Source organism: Ixodes scapularis, unplaced genomic scaffold (genome assembly GCF_016920785.2).
Source record: "Ixodes scapularis isolate PalLabHiFi unplaced genomic scaffold, ASM1692078v2 PGA_scaffold4__175_contigs__length_147842914, whole genome shotgun sequence".
In the NCBI taxonomy this organism is placed as follows: Eukaryota; Metazoa; Arthropoda; class Arachnida; order Ixodida; family Ixodidae; genus Ixodes; species Ixodes scapularis.
Window position 1 is genome coordinate 102,136,210 of NW_024609879.1, and position 18,495 is coordinate 102,154,704.

Sequence of the window (18,495 nt, forward strand, 5' to 3'; positions counted from 1 at the left end):
TCAAACAGCCACGCCTCTAGCGGTACGCTTCAGCTGTGGGGACAACAAATAGTATTTTCTTGATTGTTTTTGTTCCGAGAAATGAAAGATGACGATTCGAAGGCACTTCCTCGCGCGACTAAAGCACTGGTCAGAGAGAAGCGCTCGTGCCCAGACCGTGCTCGCGAGGTTCAATTTCATTGTTATACTGTGTTAGTAAACACCGGGCTGTGGGGACAACAAGCTCGATAAAGCGCCCCCTATTGGCGACTTGCGCGAACGAAAGCGTCGCTGTGGTCGGCCGGCCATGATTGGCCGAATGCTGACTATGACGTCAGGAAAGGATTTCTCATTGACGAAAATAAGATAAATGTAAGAGCTTGAATTTTGATGGTATTGGCAGTGTCGCTTTCAGAGGGTAACGATTTCAAGCCTCCACAATGCTCATTGCAAACACCATCGAACTTGTTGTTCGCAATGTAATGACGTCACGAAAGGGAGCCATGGGAGGGCGCCACCAAAACATCTCGCCGCTAATAGTTCGATCTCCTGCCCAATACAGGAACTCTAGTCTTGATTAGGAAGTAGCGCCACCTATCAACACGAGCGCCAAACGCGCCCCGCGACTCGACTCGGTCGTATGCGTCGCCGCCCGCCGTTGACCCTGGCAAGTTTCTTGGCCCTATTTTTTACAGAAAGAGAGCTACCCTTTTTAATTTTACAAGAAAGAAACCGACCCGTGAAATACACCTTTGACGGAAAGCTTAGCGCCCATTTTTACTGCCTATTTTAGATGGAGCTGGTGACTTCAGTCACCCTATACATGGAGATCATGTCGGCGATAGTTTTGTTTAGTCTTTCCGTTAATTCATTTGTGGTACGCAGTGGTTTGACGGTGGCTAGTGCTACCGAGACAAAGGGTTTCTTGCGTCAGCTGAGCCATGTGCGATGATCCGCGGTTTGTAAGGAGGACATCGGGGCCGCCGTGCCGGGGGACAATGGACTCGATAAAAAAAACTTGGCGACTTCAACAGCCGTACCTGATGGAAGGGCTCTCGTCTCGGCGTACCGCGTGAGATAATCGGTCGCGGCGATTATCCATTTGTTTCCTTGCGTCAATGGTGGAAAAATCCAATCCGATTTGCTGGAATGGTGCAGATGGCGGCGCAATAGGCTGAAAAAGTCCTGCCGGTCTCGTCGTTGGTTTCTTTCGTCGTTGGTGCTCGTGGAAAGATCGGGTGTCTTCGCAAGCCTGGGCCAGTAGTACTTTCCGTGTATCTTGGCAACAGTCCTGCTGCAGTCAAGGTGTCCCGCCGTCGGGTCATCGTAGCAGGCTTGAAATATTTCTTCTCGAAGACTGGAAAGAATCATCAACAACTACGCCGTGTTGTTGTCGCTGAAGTTCTTCTTGTACAGCACACCTTGTCGGATGGAGAAGGTTGGTGTTCGTATGAAAACGGGAGGAACAGCGCTTCTTTGTCCATCTAGGTGATCGATAAGTCCTCGCATTTCAGGATCATCTCTTTGGAGTGCTGCAATGTCACTGACATGTAGTGCGCCAAGCAAACACTCGTCATCATTGTCTTCAGTGCAGGCAAGACCGGCTTCGGCAGGGGCCCTTGACAGACAATCGGCATCGTTGTGTTTTCGGCGGGACCTGTACACCACTGTCATGACCAACTCCTGCCGTCGCAGACTCCACCGGGCGAGGCATCCTGAGGGGTCCTTCAGATTCGCGAGCCAGCAGAGCCGATTGGTGGTCTGTAACTTACGTGCAAGTATGGGTGAAATTTGGTGATGGACCAGACAACAGCGAGGCATTCTTTCCTTGTCGTAAAGTAATTACCTTCCGCCATGGACAGTTTCCGGCTTGCATAGGCGATTACCAGCTCTGTTCCTTCCTGTATCTGGACCAGCACCGCGCCACGTCCCGTGTTATTTGCGTCCGTGTGAATTTCTGTTTGTGCAAGCTGGTCGAAATGGCAAAACACAGGAGGTGTTTCAAGTCTTCGTTTAAGCTCGTCGAACACCAGCTGGTGCTCTTCTGTCCACTGAAACATGATGGAGTTTATTATAAGGTATGCCACCGGTGCCGATAGCTTCGCAAAATTTCGAACGAAGCGCGTGTAGCAGGCAAAGAGGCCAAGGAACCTTCTTACAGCCTTTCTGTCCGACAGCGGGGCAAATGCGGCTACGGCACGCGTCGTCTCTGGGTCAGGACGAACACCCTCGCTGCTCACAACGTGGCCTAGAAACTTGAGCTCACCATAAGCGAACTGACATTCCGTTGGCTTGAAAGTTTGTCCAGCGGCCTTGATGGCTTGAAGCACGGCTTGAAGTCGACGTAAGTGCTCTTCGAAGTTGCTGGTGAACACTACTACAACGTCATCGAGGTAAACGAGACAGCTCTGCCATTTTAAGCCTGCTAGCATGGTGTCCATGACACGTTGGAAGGTCGCCGGCGCTGTGCATAATAAGAAGGGCATCACTTTAAATTCGTACAGTCCGTCGGGCGTGACAAAGGCAGTTTTCTTCCGGCATTGTTCGTCAACCTCAATCTTCCAGTAGCTACTCTTCAAGTCCATCGATGAAAAGTACCGGGAGTGGCGCAGACGGTCTAGAGTATCGTCAATGCGGAGAGACGGGTAGACGTCTTTCTTTTTCACAGCCTGGAGTCGACAATAGTCCACGCAGAATCTCAGGGTTCCATCCTTCTTTTTTACGAGCAGGACAGGTGAAGCCAATGGACTGCATGACGGCTGGATGATGCCATCATCGAGCATTTTCTGAATCTGCTCTTGGATGACTTCCCTCTCTTTCAAAGAGGCGCAGTACGGTGACTGGTGGACTGCGTGCACGTCGCCGTAGGTAACAATGCGATGTTTCGCCACTCGTATTTGGCGAACTTTCGACAACGTGGAAAAACAGTCACTGTATTCAACCAGATCAACCAGTTGCCGGCGCTTAGAGCTGGGAGCTCGGAGTCGATGGCGAGCTGCTGCAGAGACGTGCTCTTGTGCTGTGGCGACGAGGTTTCCTCAGAGATTGCGCTGACCATGGCTGCCACTTGAAGTTCCTCGACGTAGTCTACGGTGGTACCCTTCGTTAGGTACTGCGGCTCCTCTCAAACGAGCTCAGCGATCGAGAGCGAAGCCGAACATTTGGCGGCAGGTACAAGCCTCTTCAATTTTTTACGGACGATGTCCCGGATGATTTCGCGGGTCCCCGGGATATTGGGGCTGAGGGCGCAGCTAGTCGACGTGGGTTCAGCGACGCCAGGAACTTGATGGAGGTGGTCGGCTCGTAGGTAAAAGGGTAAAATCGGTGTACACATGAAAGCAAAGCGATTTTTCGACGCCAGAAACCTTCTTCTAGTCAGTGTGTAAGAATGACACGGCGGAAGCATGAAAATAATTACTGGAAACGATGTTTGTTTCTATGCGGCCTACGAGAACCAAGCAGCGATAGCAGATGACAGAGTCGAAACAACCTCCTCTCCTGAGCTTCTCAACGTTGCCGCTACGCGGCGTCGATTTCGCGAGAGTCGCCAATTTCCAAAACTAAAAGTGACACAAACTCTGCAACATTAATGAAATCGCTGCTAGACTGGAGGTGCCACCTCTTGCTGAAATTGACATAACTGATATACACAGGCTCTCCTCACTATTAGACAAGGTTTCGGGCAATATTGTCCGCTTCGCCAGACAGAGCAGCAGCGAGCTATGGCTAGAGCGGAGGGGAAAACTGAAGGCTGTATAACCTTACGTGTACGTTCAAAAAAAAGTGGAAGCCGTTTACAACTCCCTGTAACACCGAATTAGAGCGCAGCTCTTGAGGAGGAGGAGGGAAGGGTTTTGGGGGGGGGGGTCAAGTGACCTGGGGGGGGGGTCACGTGACCTTGGGGGGTCACGTGACGATGCCGATGATGCCATCAGTGACGTCACTGATGACGTCATCGGTGACGATGACGATGCTGATTCCGATGACGTCACCAGTGACGTCACTGATGACGTCATCATCGATGATGACGATGCGGATGTCAGTGACGTCATCAGTGACGTCACTGATGACGTCACCGTGATGATGGCGATGACGATGCGGATGCCGGGGACGTCATCAGTGACGATGACGTCATCGGGGAGGTCACGTGACCTCGGCGGGTGGGGTCACGTGACTTGGGGGGGGTCACGCGACCTCGAAGGAGGGAGTCACGTGACCTCGGGGGGTCACGTGACCTTGGGGTAACCTTAGGATGACCTTGAGGTGACCTTGGTTACGCCGACGGCGACGCCGACGCCACTCAAGCCGGGAACGGGCTCCTAAGAGCTGCGCTCTAAAAACATGACGAAGCGCAACCGAAAGCTTCTATTGGCAGAAAAGGAGTGGAGCAACACGAGTCAGTACAAGTACGTTTGGCATACGAATGGGGACGTGCTTGTAAGGAAAGCTGACGGGGAGCGAGCGCATATTGTTCGGTGTCAAAACGACCTATTTAATATTCCGCAAGTTTTCCATCGTCTTGACTATATAGTTGGTTTTGTTACATTGTAATGGCCTAATCGGTCTTTTATACCTCCCAAAAATTTAAAATGTCACGTTGGTAATGACCGCTTATTGAAATGATTTCATTGAAATGCTCAACCACCTAGAAACAAAGGTTCCGATGTTGAGCTACTCCTGAACCAGTTCGGTCTGTAATCAATGACATGCCGTTTAAAAAAAAATTGTCAGAAATATAGGAGCATACAGTGGATCCTAGCAGTATATTTATTTGATATATTATTTTTAGCTTTTTCAAGCGCAACATTCGCGGCTATCATTTCTTGGGCATTGTGATTGGATACGAGTCGCCGCCAAACCCTCACGCGTCCCTAGCGTCGAATTCATGCTCAAATTATGTGCCCAAACAAAGGAGGACTGAGATGATTGACGCTCTAGCTACCGTCGGGCACTATTGAAAAGGGTGTCTTATTCATACTTCGAGGATGTAGACCATAATTAGTACGCGGAGTGATGACATATCAACTCTCGACATGTAGTGTGGCGCGCAACTGATGTGTGCTTGCTAATCCTGACAACGCGGAGGAAACAAAAAAAATTATGTCCAAGACTGCAGGAGCACTGGATAACGCCAGGCGTTTTTAAAGAGAGAAATATTGTTTCGCGTTACGAGAATTTGCATAAAAGCTTTCAACCGAGTAATTCATTTAATTCGTAGGAAAGATTCAAACAAAGGGAACGGGGAGTATACTGTCTATAGTTGATAATCACGCTGACCGCTTTAGAAACGCGGGGCAGAATCTCATTATTTGTCTTCAGCCAATGAGATTAAGGCATTAGCCAATCGGAACACCGAAAAATCCATCTAAAAGCAAAAAACAAAAAACCACGCCTGGTTTTTTTTTTTTTTTTTTTTTTTTAGTTTTTAGTGATTGTTATAATCGGTCTAAAAAGTTTCTCACGCTGTAGACGCCGAGCAGCATCATGTTAATCCCCGGGTACTCCAGCGCCTGAAGTCGCAGGGCAACCTGCAAACAAACAAAACAAAATGCCTCGAAAAATGGTACAAACCCGGAAAGCGGAGAATACATGCACGATGCATTGTGCATGTAATATGCGTGCGTTATGATTTGCTATGTTTGGTTGCGGGGAGCTGGTTTTAGATGCGCTCCACTTTCACGAATTTCAGTGAATTTTGTTCGTTTTTATTTTTCGTGTGGTTTTGAAACGCACACCAGCGTTCGTTTCTCGCTCAATGACGTGAGGTAAGGTAAGCCGAACTCGTTTTCAGCTGCTTATTTCTTTCGTGACCTCCACGGTACTAAAGCTGTTTGGATATTCGGTGACCTCCCTTGTGGGTCAGCGTTTCACTTAGGGGAACTTGAGCTCTTCGCAAATTTGGGGTTTTCCGGATAGTTTCTGTAGCCGTGTTGGCGCGTCAACAATACAGGGGTCCGTGAATTGTGTAGTTTGAGGAGTTTGATCATACTTTAGACCTGTCATATTTTAATGATTCAATCAATGTTCAAGTGACCCTTCGATTCGTCTTTTTTTTTATTTCCTTCGATGAGGAAGGTAACTTTTTCGTGATGTCTTGTAAGATTATCAACTTTGCGTGCGTAAAGGTTTGGCTACAAAAAGACTGCTTTTTGGCGGGATGGTTACAGTGCGAGTGGCCGTCTGTAAAATCTCTGGATCCTGGGAAAGTAGCGTCATTTCCTTCCCTGCTGATAGCCGGATACAAACACCAACGTAAAGAGGACAAAACCTCTCAAGGTGATTGACTGATAAATAAAAATGTAATGACACTGTACGCTCACTGTAAGATATAAAATTCGTCGGAAAACAGGTAGATAATAAAATAATGTACGCTATAAAAAATCAGCGGCGGCAATAACATGACCGGTCTCATTTGCCATGGTGGTTGCCATTTTGGTCCATTTAAACCTTCAAAACCTCAAAAGGGCCGTTCTAAACCAGTCACACCAAAACAGCTTCGGAGCATCATCGTACTGAAAGCGTTCCTCGCCAATATAAGCGTCTTAGGCTCTGTGTATGTCCTAAAATTATCATTCGTGCTCATCTCCCCAGATCACTTAGAGTGATATTGCGCTTGTTACGTATTTCAAAACAGGAACATTATTTTAAAGCTGTAGCTTCACGGGCGACACCTTGCAGAGATTTCGCCCTCGTGGGTTGTCGTCGCGTGAATGAAAAAAAACCTGTTTTCTCTCCTTGCTTGGCGCGAGGAGAGGGATATCGGGACTTCCCGTCGGCCGTGCCGCGCCAAGGGAGCGAAAAGGGCCGTCCTAGCGTCCCGCCAAGAATGGCGCGACGAAGGGAGAATCTTCGTGTCGTCTGCTTGAAATACTTGTTTTCAAACAGTACTTTGGCAGTATCCGGTTGCTATACGTAATGGTGGATCGTTTTAGAAAGTTTCACTTACCCAATTCACGGATCACTGGTGGCAGTCGTCGGTGGCATCCCCGACGCTAACCACGACGGCTATGAAAATTAACTACATTGCAACTCCGTCCTCAGGGATGTGACGGCATTATTCAACCCGCATCGCGCGACTGTACTACAGCTATCGCTTTCGTTTCTTCACACATTGTAAGCGAAAATACGACTTCTTCAATGCCTCCAAGCACTGACGTCGCCTGTGGAGGCGTACGAAGCTATACGCCATCACATGCGGCGTCAGTGCTTGAAGGCATTGAAAAATACTTTTCCTGTCTTGAAATACGCAAGAAAAGCAATATCACTGTAAGAGACCTGGGGAGATGAGCATGAGTGACAAGCCTTTTGCATGCACAGTGCCAAAAACGCTTATATTGGCGAGGAACGCTTTTAGTACTATGATGCTCCACAGCTATCTTGGTGCAACTGGTTTAGGACAACCCCTTCGAAGCTTGGAAGGTTTCAATGAACTAAAATGGCGATCGCCATGGCAACTGAGACCGATCAGCCAATCACCTTGAGTGTTTTGTCACCTGTGCGTTTGCATTTGTTTGTGTCCGGCTAGCAGGCAGGGGCCGCAGGGCAAGCAATGGTGTTACTTTTCCAGGATCGAGCGACTTCAGCCGTCCGGCCGGAACTCCTCTCGTCTGCCCGCGTCGCGAGTGTTTTTTTTTTTTTTTTTTTTTTTTAATACCTGAGTTCCTAGTCTTGCGTTTCGGCGTGCTTTCCCTTCTCGTGTGTGTTTTCTTTCGTGTGTGTTTTGCCTTCGGGCGTGCTTTTGCCATCGGGCGTGCTGTTGCCTTCGAGCGTGCTGTGGTCTCCGGGCGTGTTTTCCCCCGTTCGGGAGTGCCGTGTCGCGTCGGCCTGCCGAGCAACGAGACAACGACAATCTTCCCGACCCACCATAAACCCAGCATCGGTGAGCATGGGAACGTTCTCCTGCATGGGCTTCAAATCCAGCAGTTTAGACTTTTCTTCTTCGGAACACTTATTATTCGTGTCGAAGAAACCCTGGCTCCCGGGTACATTTGTGCAGCGAACGGCGTGTTGTTTCGTTGCGTCTTAATTACAGTGTTTCTTAATGTTAAAGTTCTTCTCTTTTTTTGTTTTCGAGGTTATGGTGCCCGAAGTGTTCTTGAGCTTGATTTTTAGCTACAACGCGTGTACACGTTTCCTTTGTTTTGTTTGTTTATGTTGCCGCGCATGGCTGTTTAGCGTCTTAATTAAATTTATCTTTTCTTTCTTTTGTTTTTACTCCTGCGTGTCATCGTCTTCCTCGGTTGACTTCACGCCGCGCGTGGACCTATCGCTTGTCAACGCCTCGAATGTAACACTTTTGTTTTTAGTAATTTATCTTGGTTCAAACGCAGTTTGTATTTTATTTTTGTTAATTTTCTTCTCCCACTCCGAAGCATGAACACGCGACACACTCCTGTGTTCTCCGTGTTCAGCCGAGTGATCGAAACAAGTTTAAATTTCTTCAAGAGTGGAGAGTGTCGCGAACATGCTTTAATGAGAAGCTTTAATGAGTGCGTAGTGCCTTGAATCTTTAGGGGTTTTAGCTCGCGAGGAGCTCTTTGTAGTAAGTTGAGTATTTACGACCAAACCAATCATATCTGATCGTACCGCCGGCAGCGGTCATACTTTGTGTGAAACGGATTTTAGAATCGATGTCAGGAGGCTCAAGCAATCGCGTTTTGATCTCTCATAAACTATGCGGAGCGCAAGTTTGTCTGCTTCTTGCAGGGGTTGCGATGATGTCAGAACGTCGAGCTCTTATTGACTGATTGAACAAAGTAGTGGGTACACCTCGAGGCACCTAGCATTGAGGTCTACCCACTATCCATTTAATCGAAACCAATCAGGCCCCGGCGTCATTCTGTCGTCACCGCAAGTCCTGCGCAAGAAGCAGACGACTAGTCTGCTTCCGCATAATCTTCAGATTTCTCAGGGTGGAAGAGATAACGTTTGCCGCGATTTCAAATAAAGCTTTAAATAACTGGCAACAATAAATTTGAGCATAAATCTAGCTGAAGTGTCGTTAGTCTAAAGTGCTACCTAGGAATCGGCTTTACTACACTAAAGCCCATTCCTTTATCTGAGGTGGATCTCTAAAACTCTAAAAATCCGCAGTTGTTAGGTGAGGATCGTAGAAGCGTCTTATCCCAATCAAGTATTAGGTTGGGTTGTTTTTGGAGAATCGAAAATAACACAAACAAGAGACTTACAGATTCCCCATACAGGATTAGGTACAACACTGGATCTTCCCTGACTGGGCTGGCGTATATTTTTTTTAGCAGTTTAGCCTCGGCCACAATTATAGCCTTCATAGTCACATCTGAAACAAGAAAAAGAAAAATGTTATGTGTATAAACAGTGATTTGCCAGTTTGGCGGCACTGTTCTCTGTTAGTTTCGCGGTGTCCAAGCACGCGTCTGCATCTTTCGCAACTCGCTCGTTTGTTTACCCGCCGAATTCACCCACGTGTTTTTGTTTCCCCATTTCCTCAACCATCCTCAAGCAGTGACGGCGCGCGCTCTGGGGGGCTATGTTGCGCTTTTTGCACTCCCAGGAGACTAGGGAGAGGGAAGTGACGTCAACGACACAGCAAACGCAGATTGGGTGTTGATTTTGTTTTCTTCTGTCAACATCCAATCTGCATTTGCTGTGTCGTTGACGTCACTTCCCTCTTCCAAGTCTCCTGGGAGTGCAAAAAGCGCAACATAGCACCCCTGGTGCCTCGTCATCGCTCGTTCCCTTAAACGTTTTCTGTGTTGTTCTTTCATTGGCGGCAACTTCCTAGCGTAGCGACAAGAGTGAACGCCATTAGCCAAGTAATATAGTGGATTGGTCATTAATAGATAATTAAAAACAGCTCAGATTAGATGGGACAACACTAGTGCCTGTCACGTGCGTTCCTTTTTGTCCCGCATATTTCGCGTTGTTTTCTCGTTATGTCGAAAATAAGCCACCCCCTTTTCTTCCTAAGCCAGTGACTATAGGTAATTTGAACGCTTTGTGCCGAAACTGGAGACGAACTTCCGCGCAGAATTGCGTCACTCCGCCTTGCAATTGAAATAATAGAAAAATTAAACTAGTCTTCGTCATGCTCATATAGACCCCGGGAGCACAGGATGTGTCTTGTGTGCATTAGGCGTCCTTCCTCCTTTGCCATGCTTAGGTACGGAAAGCTGTGGGTGGTTTTTGAATGGTGCTGCACAAACGAGACACTCTTGTGTACTCCGGGTTTGTCAAAAAGATCGACACAAGTCTAAATTTATTCAAGAGTGGAGTGTGTTACGAGTATCCTTTAATGAGGAGTTTTACATAGGCCCTACTTCCTTTGTGGGCGCGTGCGGGGCCGTAAATTCTGTGTGCTCTTCGATTGAGAGGACCACCTTTTGATGTATGGAGTAATCACGAGGGGAAGAGGTTCATCGCGCCCTTTACGCTATCTATTGAGGGCTGTCTAAAGTTGTGACGTCATCTGTCGACTACGCTATACCTTGGTACGTTTGTGATCCACCCAGTCATGTCGTAAGTCCATGTGGACTTCTACGCTTCGTTCACTCAACCGACGCAATTTCCCTCAATTTACTTCGGTGGCCATCGCGCCAACTGCCGACAACATGCAATCACGGAAGCCACAAAGAGCTAGTACAAATCGCGGAAGGACTTGTTCCGGCCAGTTCCGTGTTTTCCCGCTAGTTGCTGTCGGTTTTGCTGGAGTCGTATGTCTGACACGACCCTTCGGTTACGAGCCAGACACGTTACCCACTAGGCCGAGCAGACACGCTTGAACGGCTTGGCAACGAGCGGGGTTTTGTGCTTAGCTTTCGCGTTCCACTCTTATTTGACATTCTCGCAGGCGCATGCAGAGTGGAAGGTCAAAGGGCCGGCGGCGAGAGTGAGAACAGCGGTGGAGTAGCAGAGTTGCTTGAGCGGTTTCGATCATACCGTGGCAAAGCGAGCTGGGCCAATCATGTTGGCGCCTAGAATGAGAGAGCATTCGTGATCGCGTGGTGTATGGCTTAAGTACAGCTACATCTGTACTTAGGCTGAAATGAAGGATATAACTTTCCACGTAGAAGCACATTCTCATTGTCTCTAACCCGACGACTTTACAATTTGCAAGACGCCGACCTTGCCGTTAGCTCTTTACCTCCATACAACTCTTCCGCATTAAAAATAAAAAATAAAAAGGTGAAATTGAAAATATCGATTCATATTCCTCAGAAAGAAACAAATGTCACTTGCTCTTGGGCAGCCTTGCCTCCTGGGAAACGTTTAAAGTGGCGGTGCAATGATTTTCAGACTTATGGCCAATCAACTGCGGGAGCTAATTTGTCGCCTAACCTATGGAACAAAGAACATTAAACCACAGTTTTCTGCGCACTCAAGTTTTAATCTTTAAAAATTAAACAAATCGAAGGTCAAACTGCTTCTCAACTCTCTCTTCGTCATTCGAGTGACGTACTAATGAGGACCACCTGGTTTCCCGTTGAATTTTCTCTTGAGAGACCCCAGCCGCTTCCTCCGCAATTGTCGACTTTTCAAGGATTAGCATCGTCGATTGTTGCGGCGAGCGATCGACACAAAAGACGGTTTGCCACGGAGCTGACGGCGAGTGTAGCAGAGGAGGGGGACAGGTGTTGTTGACTTCCGCTCGTCCCCGAGAGACGTGTCACCGTAGTTTCCGTGACCACCACACGCGGCTGCAGATCGACAAATAATTATTTATTTTTCCTTTGCGATTACGCAGCGTAATATCAATTTTTTCGGGCATTTTTGTCCGCTTTTGTCGTGCCTGGTTAAACAGCATAAAAAATACAAATTGCAAGCTCTTTCACGATTAAAGTCGCCGACTAACGCAAGAGTGCTTTATTGACGCATCGAATGATTACAAAGGTTCAAATCTCTTCTTGTCCGTGCTACACTTGTTCATGCGTATCGAAAAACAAAAGACAAAATAATAGATACGTAGTACCGCAAAAGACTCTTTTCGAAAGCCAGAGCTAGTCACTTAGTGGCAGCCTCAAAGTCTCCAATATTTTCTCCTTAATGGCGATGATTAGCTCCGAAATGAATCAGTGGGGTCCTCTTATAGCTTCTGTTTGGGACGCCACTATAAAGATTCGCCCAACATTATTAGATTAGCTCAGTTAGGGAAATGCTCATAGACGCCGCATGCACAAGCATTAACCACCCCCCTCTTCGCCCCCCCCCCCCCCCCCTTTTGTCCCCACGGATCACCTCCCGACGCTCGATGCGTCGGACGCGTCTGCTCCGGTAACTGCACTGTATTTTATGGAATACGTAGGTTTCGAAGCACAGCCTCTAGATGGCCTTCCATTGTACTCTCTAACGGAGCCATATGTAGGGGAAGAGTGTGGACATCGATTGTCTTCGGTGACACCTAGCTCGCCGTACCTTCGCTCCTCCCAGACGCCTCCCATGGAACTGACGTCACGCCTAGTAACCGTCTAGCAACGGAAAACGCCCGGGGAAAGGCGCGAGCCTGTCCACCATTACCGTTCCCAGGTCAACGCGCGCGCATGCCGGACCATGGTATCCGGCGTACAGAACCCTTTTTTTTAGGGGTTCTGGTAAGGAAATGGTCGCTTGTTGCGAGGCTTGATATTCCAATTCCATGTGGTCAGGATTTTCGTTGTATAATTTATAATTCTAAAAGAAAAACAATAAAACAAAAAGAAAATGTCGCAATATAGGATTGAATAAAATCAAGCGCGACAATTGCGGGCGCCCACAGAATGCTCTAGTCTTTGAGATGTAAGAATGCTTGTGTCATCCTGAAACGTTTTATAACATGGAGTTTTCGTTAGAGTAGCGACGAAAACTAGCAAACTAGTTACTACAAAAAGCTCGCATGTAATGTGTAATGTGAATAATTGGCAGCGCGAGGCAGGGACGTCCCATCTGTGAAGCGTTTTCCCCTGCCTTCTTCATACCGCGAAGTGAATAAATTTATCATTTAATGTCTCCTAATAATTTTTTTTATGAAAAGTCTAATTTTGTTGTCTTTTTATCTTTGTGGTCATTTTTATGTAATCACACCATGATGGATGCTGAGATTGCAGTGCCGTCAGGAACGGTCAATCAATTGAGTTAAATATATTAAAACGAACAAGCTTAACATTTGCAACGAGCCGCCTGGCGCTGAGTCACTCGAAGTTTATTTCGTAACCTTCCGTTATGAAATAGACGGCTCTAACGTTACGACAAAAGGATAGTGCCGGCGCCGTTTTTAATGCCAGCAAACTCGCCCAACCTTCAGTTATTTCATTCATTTATTTATTCGTAACCTTTGGGCTTCCTAGAGTTTCAAAGGACAAGATCGCGTTTCATTGCTGAGAGAGTTCGGGGAGGCACCCGGTAAGCATGCAAGGCGTGGCCATCCATAGTAGGGGTAGCGACCGCTTCGGTCAAGCCACATATCGTTTGACACGCTAGCGCTTAGTCAAAAGGAAATGCAAATAGGAAGAAACGAAACGCTGGGAAACTCTTGGTCAAAGGGTTTCAGCTCGCTTTACAATCTAACAGATACCTTTCTTTGAAAACACGGACAACGATGGCATCTTCGATTACGCTTGCTTATCAGAACACTCTACGGAAAGTTCCTCAGCTGCGAATTAGGAGTTGTTATCATTGCACACTGCTAAAATACCAAGACGCGTCCACTAGAACTGAAAATTGCGAAATTCGCGCGACGCGCCGAACGTCCGCGAAGCCTATGAAGGGGATGGTGACGCGACGCGTACCGAGGGAGAATAGACCGCGAACTAACTTATACCGCTCCTGAATAAACACGACACATCCTAAATACCCCTATCGGATGACATAAAACACAATAAAAACATTCGTACATTGGGGGAAACCGAGAGCCAAACATACGGGCATCAGTCCCCGGCGTCGGTAATGCTCGAAGATGGTAAAATGGGAGTGGCCATGGCGTTCGCGTGGCATGTCAATGACGCAGTTGACAAGATGTCAACGAGTCCACGCCAGCTGGCCAAACTCTCCCCTATATTTGGCTCTGCTCTATGGCAAAGCCGTATATGGAGATGGTCTGGCCAGAAGGTGTGGCGACGAAGACGCTGAAGAGGAGAAAAGTGTAGGAAATGGAGGAGAGCGCCAAAGAAGCGAGAGATAAAGCGCAACACGCTTTCGCTGCACGGCACTTTTGAGGCTACGCGTCGTCTACTACGGGCTGACGTCTTTTTTGCCTGAATTAAGGTTTGCGGTCAAAGGTAAAAAAAAAAATCCTCATTCGTAAGCTTTTTAAGCCACCGCGAAATAGTGCAACCCACTGATAACGATAATGAAGAAACCCTATATTTCAATCGTTATAACCGATTATCGTTGCATCTGGACTAGAAACTGATCATTTTCAGTCTAGAAACTCTATAGAAACGGATCGTTATAAGCGGTACATCGTTATATGTGGTATCGTTATAAGTGGGCTGCATTAGCACGATATCATTTTCTTGCCAGATTCAGCGATTTCATAGTAAGAAACCGATATTTAAATGTCGATCCCATGCATTCCACCGGGCGAATGAATGAAAATGGCTTCCCTCCACGCTCAGCTGGGAGTTGCCGGGAGATGACGCGCACGCCTCTTACTCTGCGCCACGGGCTGATTGGCTCACTCGGGAGGGGGGCGTTACGGCGGCGAGATCATAGACTGGCCAAACTTTCCCAATATACGGCTCTGCTCAATGGGACACACAGTTTTGGAACGAAAGTATATTGCGCTTCAAATGACGGGAAGTGGACTGAACTTAGTGAGGGGGATACCCTCCTTCGCGGGAGTTCTACAACTGGGTAATTTAGAAACGTTGAATTTGCCTTGCCGTGACGTCAAGGGTTGTAATATATAGCGACTTATCATGAGTTGCAAACTCCAGGCTCGATATAGTGTGTGTAGAAAGCACGATGGAAATCCGGAGTCATCGCATTTTTAAACCAACACCGTCAAAGTTGACAATCAGACGTTCTTATTTCCGTCGATAAAAGCAACATTAATCAAAATAAAGACTTATTGGTGACGAGATCAGAGCCGTGTAAAGGGTATTCACAGGACCCCATATTTGAAGGCGATGTTCAGAGCGCATGCTAAGAAAGAGCTCACATCAATAGGCTGCTAAGACCGGCAATCTTGATTTTGGTTACTGCACGTGGCGAAAGAACTGTGGAGGCTCGCCGTCAGCACGCGCTCAGCAGTCGCGCACACAGCTATGGCCACCAGTGAATACTCCCTATATACTGGGAGAGTTCAGCATTCTTTTGAAGATGTCGACAGTCTAGCAGCCAGTACCAGAGATCTGGCAACCAATTGTTTTCCCCGCAATAGTGTGTTACTAATTCATGGCGCACTCTGAATTAGCCACCCATAAAATCACAGAATATTGGTAAAGTAGCAGTACTGCCTTCCTTTCTTGCTAGCCGGAGACAAACAGATACTAATATATATAGATGACAAAACCTAGCAGGGTGATTGGTTGATCGGTATCAGTTGCCATGGCAATTGCCATTTCGGTCCAATCAAACCTTCGAAGCTTCTAAAGGGTCGTTCTGAACTAGTCACACTTAGATCGCTATAGAGCATCATCGTACTGAAAGCGCTCCTGTGAAATCAATCAAGCTATCGAAAATGCTTATCAGCACAGATATCGTAAGGCTGGTCCACACATCACCGTTTTCTTAATTAAGGCCGATTCACAGATTCATTTCTTTTTTTTTACGTTACATTACTTCACAAAATATTGTGTCTGCTTACGCCACGAGCCACCGGGGCATCTGCGCTGCAGATTAAGCGTGGCTACCAGTTCAAGGAGATAGCCTGGCAGGCGACATTCGAAACACGAATGTTTCGGTTACTTAAGGCTGGTTCACGTTGTTTTCTTACGTTTTCTTACGTTACGCATAAGTCACCGAAACATTCATGTCTTGAATGTCGCTTGCCGGGCTATCTCCCGGAACTGGTAGCCACGCTTAATTTGAAGCAGATATGTCCCGGGGACTTGTTGCGTAGGCAGACGTAAGCGTTTGTAACGTAAAGGATGGTCCACGAAGCACCGTTTTCTTACGTAATATTACGTTACGTCAGAGGTCGGCATTTTTGGCTGAACTCACTCGTAGCTAGTTTGACATAAAAATTTTAAAACTCACTCACCCTCACCCTCATGGCCGCAATCACCTTCTAATCCTCACTCACAATATCATGACCTCATGAGCTCACCAAACTCGTGAACTCCCCATACTCAAAAACGCATGCCCCTGATTGGACTCACAAACTCACGCCCCACACCGAACTCATGAACTCACCGAACTCATAAACCAATGAACTCACCGAACTCACGAACTCACCGAAGTCACGTCCTTCATCGAACTCATGGACTCATTCACTCACCGACCTCACTCAGTCAGAAGTAGTTCTCGCCCTCACCGTAATCGCGGCGCTGGCGCTCCTGTTGCGCGTGGGTTGCGCGGCTTTTACAACTCCGCCGCAACCGCTGCCGTCTTCCGCCGCTCGCCGCCATTGGTCACGTCGCCAAGGGAAGAAATCTTTTGTATTCTTGTTTGTTTGATTTCGACTGCTTTCGCGCGCCTCAAAAGCGCCGGCCGAGCGCTTGAGGAAGGCTCGCTTTGTTGGAATACAAAGGCGCATCATCGTGGTGTGCACTGTTTGTTTCAAGCATTCGCGACAACTTCGTGCAAGCATCGAGTGAGCGTCTGCATCGGCGTTTATTCAGGTGTGAAATATTATTATTCCAACAGCACCACCTTAGATGTGTCTTTTATTTCTCCATAGCATATTGCAAACTTGTTGGTAATGGTAGGACGGTTTCATCGGCAATTCGTTGTCGGGTATAACTATTTCGGAACGGTCTGTCTTTATATTTATCGTCGTTCACACAAATTAAGCCCCCCTCTCCCCCCTCTTGGGACACGTGACCGGCGTGGCCAGAGGACCGGAGGAGGTGTGGGGGGGAGGTAAGGGGGAGCTAGAAATTCCCGCTCCTCACGTGTCATAGGGAGAGGGTGGCGCGCGCGCGGCAGCCGCGTCAGGCGTGGCAGGGCAGGGGAGGTAGGGGGGGGGGGGCGTAAAACTCCCGCTCCGTCTGCTCGGCGCAACGCCGCAATCCCTGCCGGCGCTTCGGCCGCTTTTGCACCTCTCGGCGCCGAGAATGCTTTCACATGCCCAACTCATAGGAAATGTTTATGTGTCTTCGTGTGCTTTTTTACAGAACTACAGGCTACAACTTGACAGACTATACAGGCGAATAGCGACAGTTCCCAGCCGGTTTTCGTTTTAATATTGGCTTTAAGGTTAGCGACCTTGCGGAAGACAAGCGCACTCCAAATAGCAACGTCTGGCGTACTTCAGGCGTACCGACGTAGCGACCGTTTGCCTCCTTCACGAAACAACAAAACGCCGTGCGTATATCGGTGCCGTGCAGTCTACACAAGAGTGGCCCAGGCGAGCGGGAGAGCCCCGCCCCCTTCTCGTCATCCCTCCACGAAGCAGCGACCAGCAGAAAAAGTCCACGCAAAGCCGCCGCAAAGAGAGGCGGAGCCAAAGAGTGTACGTAAATCGACAGGCACCTTTCCTTCTTCCTCGTCACTCGTATTGAAGCAGCCGTACGAACTAAAAGCGCCATTGCGAAGCGAGCGTCGACTCAACTTCCCCGGAAATGTGCGGAGAAGTCACATGACCCACCCTTCCTCGACGTCACCCCACAAACCCTCATCCAACCCGTGACCACACAGGGGCCTTATGCCTCGCCAAACTCATGAACTCACCGACCTCATGAACTTACTGAACTTACGCTCCTAACACAACTCATGAACTCACCGTACTCACAAACTCACGCCCCTCACCGACCTCATGCACTCACCGACCTCATAAACTGACGCCTCTCACCGAACTTATGAACTCACTGAACTCCTGAGCTCACTGAGCTCATAAACTCACTGAACTGATGAACTCACCAATCTCATAAACTCACGCCCCTCACAAAACTCATGAACTCATCATACTCACAAACTCACAGCCCTCACCGAGCTCGTGCACTCCAAAGCCTCACAAACTCATGCCCCTCACCGAACTCGTGAACTCATCAAACTCACAAACTCACGCCGTTCTCCGAACTCGTGCACTCACCGACCTCACAAACTCACGCCCCTCACCGAACTCGTGAACTCATCAAACTCACATACTTACGCCCCTCTCCGAACTCGTGCACTCACCGACCTCACAAACTCACGCCCCTCACCGAACTCATTAACTCATCAAACTCGGATACGCCCCTCTCCGAACTCGTGCACTCACCGACCTCACAAACTCACGCCCCTCACCGAACTCATTAACTCATCAAACTCAGATACGCCCCTCTCCGAACTCGTGCACTCACCGACCTCACAAACTCACGCCCCTCACCGAACTCGTGGACTCATCAAACTCACAAACTCACGCCCCTCTCCGAACTCCTGCTCTCACCGACCTCACAAACTCACGCCTAACCGAACTCG

General features: G+C 48.2%; 1 protein-coding gene across 1 annotated transcript in view; it reads right to left on the reverse strand.

Moving 5' to 3' along the window:
- The window catches only part of LOC115315308 (venom metalloproteinase antarease-like TtrivMP_A), a 79,190-nt gene that overhangs the window by 25,886 nt on the left and 34,809 nt on the right, over positions 1-18,495 (reverse strand). Inside the window, exons 7-8 of the mRNA XM_042293272.1 lie at positions 9,168-9,277; positions 5,442-5,507 (exon numbers count right to left, since the gene is read on the reverse strand). Of these exons, the coding sequence (XP_042149206.1) occupies positions 5,442-5,507; positions 9,168-9,277 (176 nt within the window). The remainder of the gene's footprint in view (positions 1-5,441; positions 5,508-9,167; positions 9,278-18,495) is intronic.